At 44.0% G+C, this 19,309-nt stretch overlaps 1 protein-coding gene across 2 annotated transcripts in view; it reads left to right on the forward strand.

Moving 5' to 3' along the window:
* Positions 1–19,309, forward strand: part of UBXN1 (UBX domain protein 1) — a 70,998-nt gene that overhangs the window by 45,449 nt on the left and 6,240 nt on the right. For both annotated transcript variants that reach the window (XM_075837329.1, XM_075837330.1), the window contains exons 7-9: positions 5,033–5,084; positions 10,092–10,220; positions 10,489–10,672. In XM_075837329.1, the coding sequence (XP_075693444.1) occupies positions 5,033–5,084; positions 10,092–10,220; positions 10,489–10,672 (365 nt within the window). The remainder of the gene's footprint in view (positions 1–5,032; positions 5,085–10,091; positions 10,221–10,488; positions 10,673–19,309) is intronic.

Genomic DNA, 19,309 nt, shown 5'->3' on the forward strand with positions numbered 1-19,309 from the left:
GGACGCCCAAACACTTAGTTTTTTTAAATCTGCCTGTAATTCATGAACATCTTCCATAGTCTGAACTATATTACATAGCTTGGTGTCATCTGCAAAAATAGAAATAGTGCTATTAATCCCTTCCTCTATATCATTAATAAATAAGTTGAATAATAGTGGTCCCAGCACTGAACCCTGGGGTACACCACTTATAACCGGGGACCATTCAGAGAAGGAATCATTGACCACAACCCTCTGGATACGGTCCTTGAGCCAATTCTCAATCCAATTACAAACTATATTTTCTAAACCTATAGTCCTTAATTTACCCATTAGGCGTCTATGGGGGACAGTGTCAAATGCCTTTGCAAAGTCTAAAAACACTAAATCCACAGCGGCCCCTCTGTCTAGACTTCTGCTCACCTCTTCATAGAAACAGATTAGGTTAGTTTGACAACTTCTGTCCTTAGTAAAACCGTGCTGGCTGTCACTTATAATGCTATTTATTGTCACATAATCCTGTATATAGTCCCTCAATAGCCCCTCAAACATTTTCCCCACGATGGATGTTAAGCTTACTGGTCTATAATTACCCGGGGAAGACCTAGAGCCCTTTTTGAAAATAGGCACCACATTTGCCCTGCGCCAGTCCCTTGGCACTATACCAGTCACTAGAGATTCTCTGAATATTATGAAAAGGGGGACAGAAATAACTGAACTAAGCTCTTTAAGAATTCTAGGGTGTAACCCATCTGGTCCCGGAGCCTTGTGCACATTTATTTTATTTAATTTAGCTTGGACCATCTCTACATTCATCCAATTCAGTATATCAACTGATATATTAACAGCACTGGCACCGGCTACATCAGCTGCTCTTTCTTCTGTTGTATATACAGAGCTAAAGAACCCATTTAGTAACTCTGCCTTCTCTTGATCCCCTGTGATCAACTCCCCATTACCATTATCTAGGGGTCCTACATGTTCAGACCTTGGCTTTTTTGCATTTATATGCTTGAAGAATTTTTTAGGATTTGTTTTACTATCCTTGGCCACCTGCCTTTCATTTTGTATTTTTGCTAATTTTATTACATTTTTACAGATTTTATTAAGCTCTTTATATTTTACAAAGGCTACAGCTGTACCCTCAGATTTGTATTTTTTAAATGCCCTTTTTTTGTCATGTATTGCCCCTTTCACAGAAGGTGTAAGCCATGTGGGGTCCCCGGTCACAGAGTCGGCAACGCTGTGGACGGGGATTCCGCTTCAGGAGTTTCCCCTTATGTCAATCTCCATATATGGACAGAGACCTCAAGCGGAGCGCTCCAGGAGCGGAATCCCTGGCCACACGGGGATTCCGCTCCTTCAGGGAGTTACAGTAGCGCTAGTAGATAGCAGAGCAGGGAGATAACTCCCTGCTCTGCTATAGTGGCATTGCTACCGCTGTAGCAGCGCCGCCGGCCATGGGGGGTCCCGTCCCCCGTCCCGACGGGCGCCCTCATGCCCGGTGTCGCCGCTAGCAGCCGCGACGACACTGGGTGAAGAAGCGGCCGGGCGGAAAGGCGACTGCTGAGTCGCCGGGCCCGGGTGCTTCTGAAATAAGCAGGGGAAGGGAGCCAGCGCAGTGCCCCCTTCCACCTGCTGGGGTGATGTGCCATGTGCAATGGCACAGGTCGCACACCCCTAAAGGCCGGCCCTGGGTGGGAGGGTAGTTGTCAGGGTTTCCGCCTGGAACAGAATCCCCGGCAATGCTATGACCGGGGATTCCGCTCCTAGCTCACATCCACCTTACCACCAGGTGCTGCCGGAAGGTGCATGCGGCAGCCCCCCGGCGTTCATCCGGCCACCATTAAAGTAGATAGGATACAGCGCCGGACCTCCCTGGGAGCCGGAACCAAAAACACTGCAGGTAGCGTTTTTAGATCCAGCTCCCAGGCAGGTCCGGCGCTGTACGGCGGCACAACTGATGTCCTCCGTGCCAGAACAGATCCCATAGAAACTATGGGATCCGTTCTATCCTCAGTTTGCCTCCAGCTTTTCTTCAACACCCCGGAGGTAAACTGAAGCGGATGCAGGACATATGTGAACGGCCCCTTACTGTCCTTATAGGAACAATTTACCCCAGTGATTTCCTTACAGTGCCTAAATCAAGGCCATGTGTCTTTATCTAGTTTATTTGAGGAAATTTCTCTTTATCTCTGTATCTCTCTTTTTATTATCATTAGACATATAAGTGTGAAAAGTGTTTTATACATATGCTTATAATTTTTATAGTTAATTGTGACATTTAGCTTACCCTCTTACTATCCTTATAGGAGAAATTTACCACAGTGATAGTATATCTCTATACCAGAAAACTATTTTTCCCCTTTTTTCCTTAGTGTCTAAATCAGGGCCGTGTGTCTTTATTTATTTGAGGAAATTTCTCTTTATCATTTGCATTTATCTCCAACCCTTATCCTAGATTACCCATCTCCAGTTCCCTTATTTATCACAGTATAGGTATCTTAATGTCTTTTTGACATGTGGGGTCCCACTCCTTTCGCGAATCCTTTGGTTCAATGAAAGCCACCATTCCTCCAACTCAAAGACGCAGGATATACCAAGAAAAACGTAATCTTGTTCTCAAATAATTTGGAACATAACGGTGAAAATGTTCTCCTTTTAGTTGCTGTTTTTTGGCGGAATAGTTACAGAATATAAGTAATTTGTTGCCTTCAATCATTAGAGGTTGGTTTCTCAAGTATGCCAGCATTACATTTTATTTATCGCTGTATTTTGTCAACCTAACAATCACTGGTCGTGGGCCCTTATTATCCTTCATGGGGCCAATCCTATGTATCCGTTCGATTTTTATTTCTCCATTGATATTCAAAGCATTGGGAATTCCTTTTGTTGCAATATCTTTTAATCTCTCTGAAGCAAAGGATACCGGTAAACCAATTATTCTTATATTATTTTGCCTTGATCTATTTTCAAGATCTTCGACCTTCATTTTTTAGCCACTTATTATCTTTATTCAGCCCCTCAATAGCGGTATGTAATGCCTCTGCCTCATCTTCCATAGTTACTATTTTTTGTTCCAAAAAGTCTAATCTGGCTGATTGCACTCCCACATCATCTTTCAAAGCCAGCAAAGACTGAGTAATAGATTTCTCAACAGTCTCATGCAGAGACGGTAACATGTCTGTTATATCATCTTGTATACAATCTTAGATATGCTTTTGTGTCTCCTCAGTTACAACACTCTCCTCTCCCTTTCCTCGATTTCTCCATACATATCCGCCCAGACTCTCTTCTATCATCTTTCAAAGGATTTTTTCTATTTTATGTTCCATTTTAATTCAATAGATAGTCCCGCACGGTGTATATCTCTCACCTTTTCCAATATAAAGCCAGGTTTTTTTTATGTCTGGTTAATTTGGGCGGTTCATATGAGAAAATATGTTTCCACCAATACTATTTGCCACCAGAGGTCTTCCTCTGTCTTTATAGGTTTGGTCTTTTCCTGTCGAAGGACAACGTACAAAAGATCTATCTGGTGTTTACAATGTTGTAGAGCTGTCTAGGCTGATATTTCATTTTTATCAGCATGAATAATTATTGGCAGCATGCATGAAACAGCTTAGGCATTAAAAGACTGCATAAACACTTTAGACTTCATAGGCAGCATAAGCATAATGAAATTATAATAATAGATTAATAAATGGTGAGCAGGGATCGAGATGCTTTGAACGGTGTCCGATTTAAGTGCAGCTTAAAACAGCTAAATGCACCCAAGTGCTGCAATATATCCATCACACCAGTCTTTATTTATATTAGCAAGATATCCTTGACATTGGCACCAGTGAATCTCTAGTGTGACACTATTACAGCCCCTATGTACAGACACCAAATTCCCAAAGCTCCAATGTCGGTGTTCCAGCGAGACAATTCACCGCATCAGGGACTTCTCCTAGAGCGGAATCACTGCGTCCACAAGGTCTCCAAAGCTCGCCGGGGGCTCAGCCGACTATGGAGGCACAGCGCGGCCTGGAATGGAGGGGAGAAAGACACGGGAGAGCGGGCAAACGCGCACCCTACGTCATGCAAACGGAAGTCTGGGCTGCCCGCCCTGATCACCAGTGTATCTTCCTGGCATCACCCACCAATGGTTATAAATTGGGGAGCATTCAGCGTTCGGCGCTATTAGCCCTTATACCCCTGAAGGTGCCACGTTGAGTGTGTGTGGGGGGGGGGGGGGTCTGTTCAGTTTTAATGGTTTGCGGCTTTCTATTAGCAGTATCCGAATGCGGACTGCAGCTGCTTTTTTAGGATAATACTCAACCAGCTTATTGATATCAGATCAACAGGAGGTAGCTCGCTCCTCTATATATCTGCCGGCGATACTATAATACACAGTGCTATTAGACCGCAGCATAAATGTTAAATATAGATCATTAGTCTGTTTTATCATATACCTACTGGTAATTATTAAAAGTAAAGTTTTACCTACACTATATATTTGTTTAGGTATCTGGGAAATAATGGTTTTTTTCTTGCATTTGGCAAGTTAAGTGTTCGTAATTGTGTGTATATATATATATATATATATATATATATATATATATATATATATGCCCTGACAGTTACCTGGGTCTTTTCTATGTTTGTGCATTCTTTTAACTAGACACCTGAGGTCCTCTAAATTTGAACGCTACAGTGGATGTGGCTCTTGGCTTTGCCTCACAAAGGACTTTTTGAGTGGCAGTTATCCTTTTGTATGGGTAACATGACCCAAAACGGCATATAGAAGGCAGTTCTCTAAACCACACAACCCTTTTAACAAGCAAATGTTGGAAATCTGGAATATATAAAAGGTGTTATCATGCATGTTGCTGATTTGTTTAAATCTGTTAACCTTGTAGATGAAAATGAGTTGTGGAACGGGTTATTTATTCTTTTAGAAGCTATGCTGAAATAACGAGCAGGGAATACGATCTTAAAAGATGTTACATGCTACCAGCCCAGCAGAGGCTTTTTCTAATGTGTCATGTCTCTTTGGTCTTATTTACAGAGAACGCGTCAAAGAGAAAATTGCACGAGATAAAGCGGAGAGAGCAAGAAGGGTGAGTGCGATTTGCCTATCCTGACGTCATGGAGAATGAGCATTAGACATTGTTGTGGGCTGCCCTACTACGTGAAATTGAATTAGCCTGGGTCTATAAGCTCATAGGTTTTTTGTAACATCCATTTTTTTCATTGGATAGCAGCTATACATCCGGGGCCACTGCTGCACTGAAAGCAGGTCTTTGACCCCTGCATCCTTAGGATCTTGGATCCTACCTGAACCCCCCCAATTCAAACTTTGCGGCAGGTCTATTTATCATGCATAAAAAATGTTTTAACTCCTTTCAGAGACAATTATTAGGGATATTCTTTCATGGCCGTTAAAAAAAAAAAAAAAGGATGGATTTCATTTGTCAGGGTTTTTTTTTGTCCCAACTCCCTGAAAACACCACAGTGCCACTGTAGATAATGCCCACATAGTGCCAGTGCCCACATACTACCATAGTGCCACAGTACACACTGTAGATAGTGCCACAGTGTCCACATATAAAGTGACACTGCGCACAAATAAAGTACCAATGCCCACATAGTGCCACAGTGCCCATTGTAGATATTGCCACAGTGTCCACACATAGTGACATAGTGCCCATTATAGATAGTGCCACAGAGCCCACATAGGGCCACAGTGTCCCCTGTAGATGGTGCCCATGTAGATAGCACCCCCTCTGTAGATGGCACGACACCCTGTAGATAGCACCTCCTTGTAGATACCACCTCCCTCCCCTGTAGATAGCGCCACTTTAACTCACTGTAGGAGCGGAATCCCTCTGGCCGGGGATTCCTCATAGACGGATCCCCTGACGACTCTGTCCGTATATGCACGGTGATGTCAGGAGAGCGGAATCCCCTGCGAGAGCGGGCCAGGGATTCCGCTCATAAATGGAGCCCCTGACGTCTCTGTCCATATATGGACAGTGACTTCAGGAGAGGAGAATCCCCTGCCAGAGCGGGCCGGGGATTCCGCTCCAGGAATAACCCCTTGATGTTACTGTCCATATATGGATAGTGACACTGGGGGCTTCTCCAGGAGCGGAATCCCTTCCCAGAACGGGGTCTGGCTGCCGGGGATTCCGCTCCTACAGTGGCGCTATCTACGGCGGATGGGGGGGGTTTGCTATCTTCAAGCAGTTGGTGCTATCTACAAGACCGGAGTCCCTGGCCAGAGATTTTGCGATGCTCTGGCTGGGGATTCCATTGTTGAAAGCCTGCCTTATAGGGACAGTAATGTCAAGGGCTTCCCCGGGCTCAGCACTCAAAGTAGCGCTGTGTGCGGGGAGTCCTCCGCCAGGATCAGTTTTTACCGGCCGTTACAAGGATTGTTTCCTGAAAAACGTCCGTTATAAACTGATCCATTGACTTCTATGGGAATTGTCTGGCCGTGAAAACAACTAAAAATAGGACATGTCCTATTTTTTGACTGCCAATATTCACGGGCCGTTAAAAAAACTGCCATGTGAATACATCCATAGAACTTCATTGTTCTGAAAACGGCCGAGTGATGGCCGTTAAAAAAAAACAGCCGTCGCACGGCCGTTTTTCACTGTCGTGCGAATGTAGCCTTAAGGTTGAAAAATAAAATAAAGAAAAAAAATAATGTGGTTGCATAAATATGCACACCCTTAAACTAATGCTTTGTTGAATTACCCTTTGACTTTGACAGCATTCAGTCTTTTTGGGTAGAAGTGTATTAGCATGGCAAATCTTGACTTGCCATTTGTTGCCCATTCTTCCTTGCTTCCTTGCAAAAGCGCTCCAAATCTGTCATTGAAGAGGTCAGGTCACCCCACAGATTTTCAATGGGATTCAGGTTTGGGCTTTGGCTGGGCCATTCCAAAACTTTGATCTTTTTCTGGTCATTCGTTTGTTGATTTGGAGGTATGCTGTGGGTCGTTGTCATGCTGAAAGGTGAAATTCCTCTTCAGCTTTTTAGCAGGGGCCTGCAGGTTTTGTGCCATTATTGCCTGATATTTGGAACTGTTCGTAATTCCCTCCAGCTTGACTAAAGTTCCAGCATGCTTCACTGGGGGCATGGTGTCCTTTTTAGTGATGTGCAGTGTTGGCTTTGTGCCAAACATACCTTTTGGAATTATGGCCAAAAGGTTCCACCTTGGTCTCATTAGACCATAACACGTTTTCCCACAAGCTTTTGGCAGACTTGATGTAGGTCTTTGAAAAACATAGCCGGGCTTGGATGTTTTTCTTGGTTAGAAAAGGCTTCCGTCTTGCCACCCTACCCCACAGCCCAGTATGAAGAATACGGGAGATTGTTGTCACATGCACTACACAACCAGTACCTGCCAGAAAGTCCTGCAGCTCCTTTAATGTTGCTGTATGCCTCTTGGTACCCTCCCGGACCAATTTTCGTCTTGTCTTTTCATTAAGTTTTGAGGGGCGTCCAGTTCTTGGTAATGTCACTGTTGTGCCAAATGTAATTCACTTCTTGATGACTGTCTTCAATGTGTTCCATGGTATATCTAATGCCTTGGAAATTCTTTGGTACCATTCTCCTGACTGATGCCTTTCAACAATCAGATCCCTTTGATGTGTTGTAAGCTCTTTACGGATCATGGCTTTTGCTGTCACATGCAACAAAAAAAATGTCAGGAAAATTCTAATAGAACAGCTGAACTTTATATGGGTTTACTAGAGAATCACTTTAACCCCTTCCCGACATTTGACGTATCCATACGCCAAAGTCGGGTAGGGGAAGTATGGAACGGGCTCACGGAGTGAACCCGCTCCATACGATGCGGGTGTCGGCTGTATGTTACAGCCGACACTTCAGCGTAACAAGCGGGATCGCGCTCGAGCGTGATCACGCTCTTTTAACTTGTTAAATGCCGCGGTCAATAGCAACTGCAACGTTTAAATCGTTAGAAAGAGGGGATGACCCCCTCTAACAGCTCACCGCGCCCCCCGCAATGCAATCGCGGGGTGGCGATTGGTTGCTATGGCTACCTGGGGGCCTAATGAAGGACCCCAGGTCCGCCATCTTTGTGCTCCTATTAAGACCTGCCTCCGGCAGGGCTTAATAGAAGCCTGTCAGAATCACGATAGACTGCAATACATTAGTATTGCAGTATATAGTGCAAGCAATCTAAGGGTATGTGCACACACACTAATTACGTCCGTAATTGACGGACGTATTTCGGCCGCAAGTCCCGGACCGAACACAGTGCAAGGAGCCGGGCTCCTAGCATCATACTTATGTACGATGCTAGAAGTCCCTGCCTCGCTGCAGGACAACTGTCCCGTACTGTAAACATGATTACACTACGGGACAGTTGTCCTGCAGCGAGGCAGGGACTCCTAGCATCGTACATAAGTATGATGCTAGGAGCCCGGCTCCCTGCACTGTGTTCGGTCCGGTACTTGCGGCCGAAATACGTCCGTCAATTACGGACGTAATTAGTGTACGATCACTGGTTGAAGTCCCCTAGGGGCACTAATAAAGAAAAAAAAGTAAAAATTTGTAAAAGAAAGGGGCATCCGTAAAAGTCTGAACTATTACAATATATCAATATTTAACCTGTACGGTGTGCGCCTTTAAAAAAACAAACTTAAACCCCAGAATTGCTCTCTTTTGGTCACCTAATCTCCCACAAAAAATGAAATAAGTGATCAAAACGTCTCATGTACCCCAAAATGGTAGCGTTAAAAACGAAAGCTTATCCCGCAGAAAATAAGCCCTCATACCACTTAATCGACGCAAAAATAAAAAAGTTATGGCTCTCAGAATTTGGCGACACAAAATACATTTTACTTTTTACACTTAGGATTTTACTTGTAAAAGAAGTAAAATATAGGAAAAAACATATATATTTGGTATCGCCGTAATCGTATTGACCCACAGAATCAAGTTAACATGTTGTTTTAATTGCACAGTGAATTCCATAAAAACGACGCGCGAAAAACAATGATGGAATCGCTGTTATTTTCATTTTCTACCCCACAAATATTTTTTTCCCGTTTCATAGTACATTATATGACACAATAAATGGTGCTATGAAAAACTACAACTCGTCCCGCAAAAATCAAGCCCTCATAGGACTAGATCGACGGAAAAATAAAAAAGTTACGGCTTTTGGAAGGTGTGGAGGAAAAATCTAAAATTAAAATCTGAAAAAGGGCTGAGGCGGGAAGGGGCTAAATAATGGCAGCTGTGTATTGACTACTATTTAACACGAGTTTAAATGTGATTGGCTAATTCTGAACACAACCACATCCCCAGTGTAGACTTTTTATATCCACTGTATATAGCTTTTGGGTATTATTCATTCCCGCCATCTTTTGCTCTGCCCTGTGTCACATCCTTTTGTTCCACTGTCAGTTGGACCTGATGTGGCAATGAGAAAATGGTGGGCTTTTTTAATGCCTGCAGCTCCCCAGTTTCGGTGTCCTAATAACAAAGCTTCCAATGCTGTGTCAGAGCAAATTAGGATCGTCATAGTGAGATAAACGTAGATACTAATTTTAATCCATATCAACAGCGTTTAATAGTAGCAATTAGGATATAGGTGGGATTAGCTGGATAACATTAATGTCCCTATGCCAAGAAGTCCTCCACAGCACTGGAAGGAAAACTGGAGCGGACACACTGCATGCATTCGTTATATCTCCTTAATTTTCTTATTTTAAGTTCCTGCATTGTGGTTTATTGTTTTCAATGACAAATAATTCCCTGGTACAGCCCCCCTCCCCCCTCAAATCTACAGATGTCCATATTTTTTGGGATATTGCAATGTGTATGGGCTCAAAGCATCGAATTAGAGACTGCTAGAGCTGGGGAAAGGCTGAGTGTTCAATGCAGAGAGTGCGGAGCGCGGAACATGAAGGGACCACCTCCATAGCACTTGTAATCATGGTGCCGGGGACATTTTAACCTTAGATATCGTTACTGCTGAGGGGTCAAAACTGCTGACAGATTCCCTTTTATGTAGAAGGACGAGCACGTTACTAGAATTTTCAACAACATATTTTGTCTTTATTTATCCTCTTTGTTTTAGTATGGAGGAGCCACATCCGATCCAACTTTTCCTCCTGCAGAATCACCACTTCCAGCTTCTGCACCTTCCCCATCTTCCCCTGTACAGGAGCCACCCACCAAGAAGGAATATGATCAGTGCCGTATTCAGGTAAACTAGGAAATAAAGATATTTATTTGTATATTTATATATTTGCTTTGCATTGTCACTGTTTCTTCTAGTTTACATTTTACTAGACCACATAGAGGCATTATTCTACCTGCCATTGTTCAAATTTTGTGGTTTACCGATTTGAAACATGAAAATGGCGTGTAAGATGATGTGACCTAATAGCTGTAATACATTTTAGACTTGTTGGGAAAGCAGGACATCTTATGTTTTATCAACAAATACCAGTAATAGTCTTATACTCTCTTAGGTCCGCCTGCTTGATGGCACAGCCCTATCTCAAACGTTTCGTGCTCGTGAACAGTTGGCTGCTGTCCGCTTATATGTGGAACTAAACTGGCCTGGCGGTCCAGAAGGTCCTTTTCACCTTTTGACTTCCTTCCCGCGACGGGTTTTCACAGAAGAAGATATGGAGAAACCACTACAAGAACTTGGTGAGAATCTGTTCTAGTTTATTGATTTATTTACAATTTAGGCTTCGTTCACATCTGCTTCAGGGCTCCGTTCTGACGTTCCGTCGGAGCTTTCCGTTAGAACGGAGCCCTGACTGAAATAAATGCAAACAGAAACGTATAGTTTCCATCACTATTGATTTGAATGGTGATGGATATGGTGCAAATTGTTTCTGTTTGTCTCAGTTGTGCAAGGGTTCTGTCGTTTTGACGGAATGAATAGCGTAGTCGACTACGGTATTGCTTCCGTCAAAATGATGGAACTCTGGCACAACTGAGACAAACTAAAACCATTTTCACTGGATCCGTCACCATTGTAATCAATAATGATGCAAACGGAAACCTATGGTAAGATCGGAACTCTGACGCAGATGTGAATGAAGCCTAATTCACTGTGTTGGACTTTTCAGTCTTAGAGCAGGTGTATTATGCTAGAAATAATAGTTGTTAATAGTTTTTTTTTAATCACAACATTTTTCCTTCTTATAATTTGCGGTCATGTGACCGCATCCAGAATAAATTTTTCTTTTCCGGTGACGTTCCGTGTTTTTGCTCAGCCAGCACTTCCGGCTGAACAAAGGCACGGTGCGTCATCAACTACATTTACAAGCAGTGGGCCGGGCGGATGTTTCATGAGCTCTTCAGAGCACCGCCTCTCGTCCCACTTCCTGTAGACGTAGTTGATGACGCGCCATGCCTCTGTTCAGCCGGAAGTGCTGGCTGATCAAAGACACGGAGCGTCATCACTCATAGTACACGCCCCCTCCTCCTCGTCGTCTTCTTCTTCGCTCTTGGAGTTCTTCCACTGTTGAGCCCTATTCACACGACAGGGTTTTTTTTTTTGAACGGCCGTCACATAGCCGCAGTAGGAACAATAGACCCCAAATGGGGCTATTCACATGGCCAATTCTTGGACGGCCCGGTAAACCGTTCTCCCGGCCCCCATAGTAGTCTTATGGGGCCGTGTAAAGCACAACTGTCACTTGGATGTGATACGAGCGACGGCCGTGCTTTCTGCCGCTCGCTCTCTTCTCTTCCTCACAGTGCGAAGTGCATGTGAGGAGGAGGAGATTTTTTTTGCACCATGTAGGAGCGGAATCCCTAATCCCCAGCGTTGCCGAAGCTGTGGCCAGGGATTCCGCTCCAGGAGTAGTCCCTGACGTCACTGTCCATATATGGACAGTGACGTCAGGGGCTTCTCCTGGAGCAATCCTCTACTCCTGAAGCGGAATCCCCGGCCGCAGCGACTGGTGATTCCGCTCTAGAAGTCCTTGATTTACCTGTCCATCTGACACATCTGTGGCTGGTAAATCCGCTCCAGAAGTCCCTGACGTCATGTCCATAAATGGACAGAGATGTCAGGGACTTCTGGAGCGGAATCACCGGCCGCTGTTGACAGGGATTCCGCTTCAGGAGTAGGGGACTGCTCCAGGAGAAGTCCCTGACATCGACAGTGAAGTCAGGGACTTTTCCTGGAGCGGTCCCCTACAGTGGCGCTATCTACAGGAAAGGTGGGTGCAATCTATGGGGGGGTGCCATCTACGGCGGTGCTATGTACAAGGGGGCTGTGCGGCACTACCTACAGTGGGGCTGTACGAGACTATGTACAGAGGGAAACAATGTGTGGCATTATCTACAGCGGGCATTGTGTGGCATTATCTACAGCGGGCAGTGTGTGGCATTATCTACAGCGGGCAGTGTGTGGCATTATCTACAGGAGAGCTGTGGCAGTATCTACAGGGGCTGTGTGGCATTATCTACAGAGGGCTATGTGTGGCAATATCAACAGGGGGGCAGTACGGCACTACCTACAAGGGTGCTGTGTGGCATTATCTACAGAGGGAAGTGTGTGTCAAAAAATTAACAAAATTAAATTTATCTGTTTTTAAAACAGACAGGGAAAAAACTGATGCAAAACTGGTCAAAATCAGCCATTAAAAACGGAAACACAGCCCAAAACAGAACGGATGCAAATTGGATGCAAAACGCCTGAGAAAAAAAGACCAAAACGGCCGTTTTTAATCGGCTGACACTCGGACCCTGTCGTGTGAGTAGAAAAGTAGTTGATGACGCTCCGTGTCTCTGTTCACCTGGAAGTGCAGGCTGATCAAAGACACGGAGCGTCGCCTCTCCTAGTACACGCTCCCTGCTCCTCCTACACTCCGATGTAGTAGGAGGAGGGGAAGGCGTTGTTATTCCTCAATCTCCACGCGCCCCGATGGTTACATAAATACAGGGCTGATGGGTTTACATGACCCTCAACATCCCTGTCTATTACCCCTGTTAAAGGGGGCTAATGACTATCTGTATTATCTCCCTTTTCTCCGTTCCTAGTCCGTTACCTCTGTTTCCTATATAGTCCGCTTACTTTGTATTGTTCACAATGTGCACACACTCCAGTCCTTCACACACCACAGGAGTAACATACAACCCTCGCAGATACTTAAATATATAAAAATACTTTACTCATAACATAGACGTGACAAACCAATATACACTACATCAAGATACAATACATTACATAGACAACACAACCACACACAACTGCCTCTGTTCCTACCTTCCCTGAACACTTTGCACATGTGACTAGTAATGTGTATGTATATATAATATAAATCCAGGTACCAACCTTATACGGTCTCCTGGTACTACAACTATAACCAAAGCCACATACAGCGCCTGACCATTAGTACATGTACATATAGAGACTCATGCATAAACAGCATATATATATCTACTCATCTATAATCCACATAAGATTCCTAGAATATCTATATGTACACATATAAAGTCTGCTGTAATATAATTATACTTATATACATACACAGAAAGCACACATATAATATAACTTAGCTTGCTCCTGATGTTAAGTGCTGAGCGTCCAGGGCTGGCAGGAAAGAGCCCACCAACAGCTTCCCATGGCCTATATGTTCCTATCCCTGGGTTGAACCCACCCATTCCATTGACTCCGCCTTATGACCACCCATACACCTTCCAATGTGCATCTGTACAGTATAGGTAAATCTATTCCCAGTATGCTCAGCTGTCTCTACATCCAGTTTACAATGGCTCCTTCCTGTACTAAGTTCCATTGTAATGCTAATAAGGCAGTAGATAAGAATCTATGACCAAATGGCTTCTGAGCATACTGCCACCTCAAAGGGGGAACACCACTGAATAATATCAGTATATACTATATCTATTTACCAGGTATATTTTATGTGGTCATAAGACAGAGTGTCTGGATGGGAACAATATTCTCCTGTAACATTCCCCCTGTTGTCGGTATACCGACACAATATGTTGGAAGTCTGGTCGTTTGTGTGTGGGGTGCTTACATTTCATTGCAAAAACAATTAAAGGTGAGAGCTTCTGTCAAACACTTTGGAGGAGGTAGAAAAAAACATCTGTGTAATTGGCACACAGCAGGAAAAACACCTAGGAAGTCCACAGTGGAAAAATAAAAATCACTTCTTCTCCCTTGGATGTGAGAGAGAAGATTGTCCACAAGAACGTACAAGAATGTATCTTAGAGGCAGTCCATATGTTCTTGCAAGCACATAAGACATAGGATAAGTTTATTCATTTTGCATCTCTGGCCAATCTGTTGGTTCATCTTCTTGGGCATCATCAGTTCTGGTTGTCACTCCATCTTGAAGTCCATCAGAAATGGGTTGTTTGGGCAGATGTTAGGTCACTTTTACCGTCCAAGGCATTTATTGTTTCTTTGTGCATTTCTGTACCTGAAATGATATTAAGAGAACAGTATGCTCCTCGGAGGTCTCCTCAATAGCTGCAGTTAGTACCAAACACAAGGTTCAAGACATTTCATCTCTGCATGTTGTCCATGCTTTCCTTCACCTGTCATTGTTGTCTCAGTTATCTGTCATTTACATGATTAGAATCCATCAGGAGATTTGATGCTCCCCCTGTAGACGGTATCTATAACAGACTACAACACTTGGCACCCTCAGTAGTTACAGTATGAACAGAGGCTTGGGATCATGACTCCTCTGGAGTTCCCCCTTGGACCGGCTGCGGCAAAGACCTGCGTCCGACCGGGCGGTCGTTGTTCCTTCAATGCGCCTCTGTGATTCACAGTGGGACTATCCACTCCCTCACAGAATCCCCAATAGCGAGAGCTATGCTCCACGGCCTATTGGCTGCGCCGCAGACTTTGTAGGCTTACGCCAAAATCGCACCATACGCCCCCATGGGTCCTAGTGGAAGCTATCCGCTACATTTCTTTGGACCGGTTAGACAATTGATCGGCAATTGTCGGCCTGACCAACCGCCTACATACAGGGTTTAATTTAGTAAGAGACACAGGAGAATAAGCAATAGGCCTTGGAAAACGCGTATCAAGACCCAACACCACCATATTCAAGACCGCAGCCTGTATCACATGCAGTTCTGCTGCTAGGTGTTTTCTGCATCATACTCTTGTCTTTTAGGTACATTATGCATCTGCCTTACCATTCTTCAATGATCTGGGGGTGTTATTAACATTTTAGCACTCCCAGCATGAACTGAACAGCCCAATTCTACAAGAACTTATAGTGCTTGGAGTTCTGTGCACTACAATAGTTTGAGAACCATCAACACCACTATTGCCATTAGATGCCAAGAGACAAACAAAATAATAAAAATACCTTGCATTTTAACAAGTCAAAGATTGATATTCATGAGCATACCTTTCACAGAAAACACCAAATGTGTGTGTAAAGTAAGGGTTTTCATGCTATGTTTGCCAGTATAACAAAATTGTACTACAATGAATGTGCATAAACTAGTTAGGCCAGTAGTTCCTTCTTTAACTCACAAAGTTTATATGCGCATTGCCACTGCTGTTGTATCTGGGAAATCAAGAGCCACAATGTCTGTGAAAGCTGCATGGCCTTACCCCCTGAGGGGCACACCTGTGAATAGAATGGCTTCTACAGTAAAAACGTCATAAAAGCCAAGGCAACTCTAGATATCTCTTGTGTAGACGACCCCCATCCACTGGGCAAACAGGACTGTAATACATTTACATTCTGCTAAGAAAAACAATACAACAAAGAGGTTCTGTAACAGTAAACCAAATCCCTCCCCCCCTTGTTGGTGATCATGTCTTATCACCACCAACTGAGAGTTATTTAGGTTTACATGAATAATAAATTGTGGCCAATTTTCTATGGGGTATCCCTGAATATTACATATTAGGGCCAGATGTTTAGGGATCCCCAACCACAAGTCTTACTGTACCAGTATCCCAATATGGGCATCTGTTGTACCAGTGTCTTGTACCAGCCCAACTTTATCTGTAGCCTGTGTGCTCACATGTTCTCTCTGTACCTGTGTTGGAGTACCTGCCCACCTAACATAATTAGATTTCATTGTGAAACCATTATTATCTAAGCTCACATGATTCTTGTGAACTCTTCGTGGACAGAATCGCTTTATGTGCCCAAATTGTAGGCAATGGAAGCACCGGACATTCCCCCACTTCCCAAATTTGGATGCATTAGGATACACAGGTTTTTGGCTAGAAGCCTTATCCTGTAGCACATGGTCATGTTGCAGTTTGCTATTAGCTGCTACCTGTCTCCTGATATTTATGGACTTTCTTTTCTTCAGCAAATCCTGCCTGGACTGCTCTATCACTAATGCTGCTTCAATGAGTGATGGCGCTTTAGCCGCGTACAAACGAATTGCGATGTCAAGATATGGAAACTTTTCCACAAACATGCGTACCATTCCTTGTGGGACTCCCATACTATGATCCTTAGCCACTTTCCTATACATAGCTTCAAACCTCCCACATAGAGACAAGGGCTCATCATGGATGGTAGGCCTGAAATTACTTAGGACTTCCGGGTTGACGTCTAAATGCCCTGTTACCAATTTCATGAGGATGGAAAGTCTGTCTTCCTCATCATGAAATAAGCCATTCCTGGGGGCAGTTTTCCCTATGACCTCATATCTTTGATGAAGATGTGTAGGTAACCATAGTTTAAACAGTTCCATGCGATATTCCTGAGGGACAGAAAATGTCTTACAATGTCCCTCAAAAATGTCACAGGAAGTGAAGGGATCTATGTTTGGATCATATCTAGGAATCAGTTTGTATATCTTCATCAGAAATTGCATCCTCTCCATGCTATGGAAAGATTGCAATTCTCCAGTACTACTGTGGCACATTTGTGAGTTGGAGGTGGCCTGAAAATTCTCCACGTCCCCCCCCAATCCACCAACTGTGTCACCAGCAATACTTGTGGCAGCATTACAAGCAGTCCCCTTTGGGGCAGACCTTGTATAGTCTGCAGTAGCCATAGGTGCAGTCTCCTCAGTCCCCCTGTTTGCACTCAAAACACAAATTTGTTTTGTGGGCAAATATTGTTGACGTGATGACTCACCTATAGTCTTTTTCAGATCACTGATAGTCTCATCCCTTTTACCTAGCTTGCTTTTCAGGTCAGCAATAGTCACATCAGTAGATGCTGCTTTTTTCTTATATTCAGTTATGCGTACCATTCCATACCTGTATTTAACTGGCATCATGCTGGTATAGGATAATGGGTGTTATACACAGGGATGTTGGGGGTAATTTACAGGGATGTTGGGGGTAATTTACAGGGATGATGGCACTTATATACAGGCATGTTAGGGGTAATACATAGGGATGATGGAGTTATATCATCCCTTTGTATTACCCCATCATAGATGCATATACCTTGTGTATTACTTCATCATCCCTGTATATAACCCCCATCATCCCCGTATATAACCCCCCTCCCCCTGTGTGATTATTACTGGGGGTGTGTGACAGTGCAGGGAGCTGGGTGCCTGTAATTAGAGCAGGGAATGACCTGTGAACATGGAGGGGCGTGGCAGTATGCAAATAGCTGAGATGCTGTGGGGGGAGGAAGGGGGGTGTAAGCGGTCTCCTCAGATGCAGCAAGGGATCATGGGTATGGTGAGTTACAAGACAGGAAGCTGCCAGGACTAGAACCAAGGGATGTAAACAAACAGAAAGAGCAGCAGTGACGATGGAGATCAAACAGAAACTGGTTAGAAAATATGTAGGGGGTTTTAGGGAAGGCAAACTAAGGCTGGGGGGACACTTTTTAGAAAATATTTTTTTTCCTGGCCAACCCCTTTAAGTTGGGTTAATTCTTAACCCCTTAACGCACCAGGACGCACCGGTAGGTCCTGCATTGAAGTGCTTTAAGGCACAGGGGCGTACCGGCGCGTCCTGGCTAAAAACTGTCACCCTGTCAAAGGACAAGGTGACAGAACTGTGCCGTCAACTGTTTATGACAGTTGACCGGCACAGTAAGACGGCAGGGGACCATTCACAGCGGTCTCCTGCCGGCGATCGCTGTGATTGGTCAGTCAAAGCAGACTGACCAATCACAGCTCCATGAAGTGGTGTATGTGATGGCGCTGGCTCAGCTTGAGCCAGCGCTATCACCGCCGGTAATCAGATGTCCGGCACCCCTCTGCAACGGCCAGGACCGGAGCTAGGCTCCGATCCGGCCGATTAACTCCTTTGATGCATCGATCAACGCGATAGATGCATCGAAGTGTCTTGTAGCCTGTCGGCAACCACGATGGTTGCCGCGGGTGTCAGCTGTTTGTCACAGCTGACATCGTGCTCTAGCGGCCAGGACCGATTAACCCCTTAAATGTAGCTATCGCTGCATCTAAGTGATTAGATCGCACGCTATGGTTGCTAATAACAACCATCGGCACCCGCGGGTGTACCGATGGTTGCTATGGCAACCGTAGCCTAACAATCGCTTCCTAGTACGGAAGCCTATTAGGGCCCCGCCGGGAGGCGAATCCTAATAGGCTTGCTGTCAGTGAATAGCTGACAGCTCTAATACACTGCACTATGTAGGTAGTGCAGTGTATTAGAATAGCGATCAGGGCTTCATGCCTTCAAGTTCCCTAGTGGGACACAAAAAAAAAGGTAAAACAAGTTAATAAAAATGTTGTAAAAAAGTTTAAAAAAATAAAAGTTTCATGAAAAAAATAAGTTTAAAAAAACACTAACAGCCTTTTTTCCTATAATAAGTCTTATTATAGGAAAAACATAAAAAAAAGTACACATATGTGGTATCCCCCCGTAACGACCCAAACTATAAAAATCTCACGCTATTTTACCCGTATGGTGAACACCGTAAATTTTTTTTATAAAAAACTATTCCAGAATCGCTGTTTGTTAGTTACTTCCCCTCGCAAAACAGAATAAAAAAAGGGATCTAAAAGTTGCATGTACCCCAAAATTATACCATTAAAAACTGCAGCCCGTCCCGCAAAAAACAAGCCCTCCTACAGCCTTTTTGACAGAAAAATAAAGAAGTTATCGCTCTCAGAATATGGTGACACAAAAAATAAATTTGAAACAAAAGTGATTTTATTGTGCAGATGGTGCAAAGCATAAGAGAAACTATATACATCTGGTATCGCCGTAATCGTACCGACCCGCAGAATAAAGTAAAATTGTCATTCATAGCGCATGGCGAACGCCGTAAAAAAAATAATTATAAAAAACATCAGAATTGCAGGTTTTTGGTCACCTTGCTTGCCAAAAAAAATGAAATACAAAGTGATCAAAAAAAATCGCATGTA

The sequence above is a fragment of the Rhinoderma darwinii genome, chromosome 9 (assembly GCF_050947455.1).
Source record: "Rhinoderma darwinii isolate aRhiDar2 chromosome 9, aRhiDar2.hap1, whole genome shotgun sequence".
NCBI classification, from domain to species: Eukaryota; Metazoa; Chordata; class Amphibia; order Anura; family Rhinodermatidae; genus Rhinoderma; species Rhinoderma darwinii.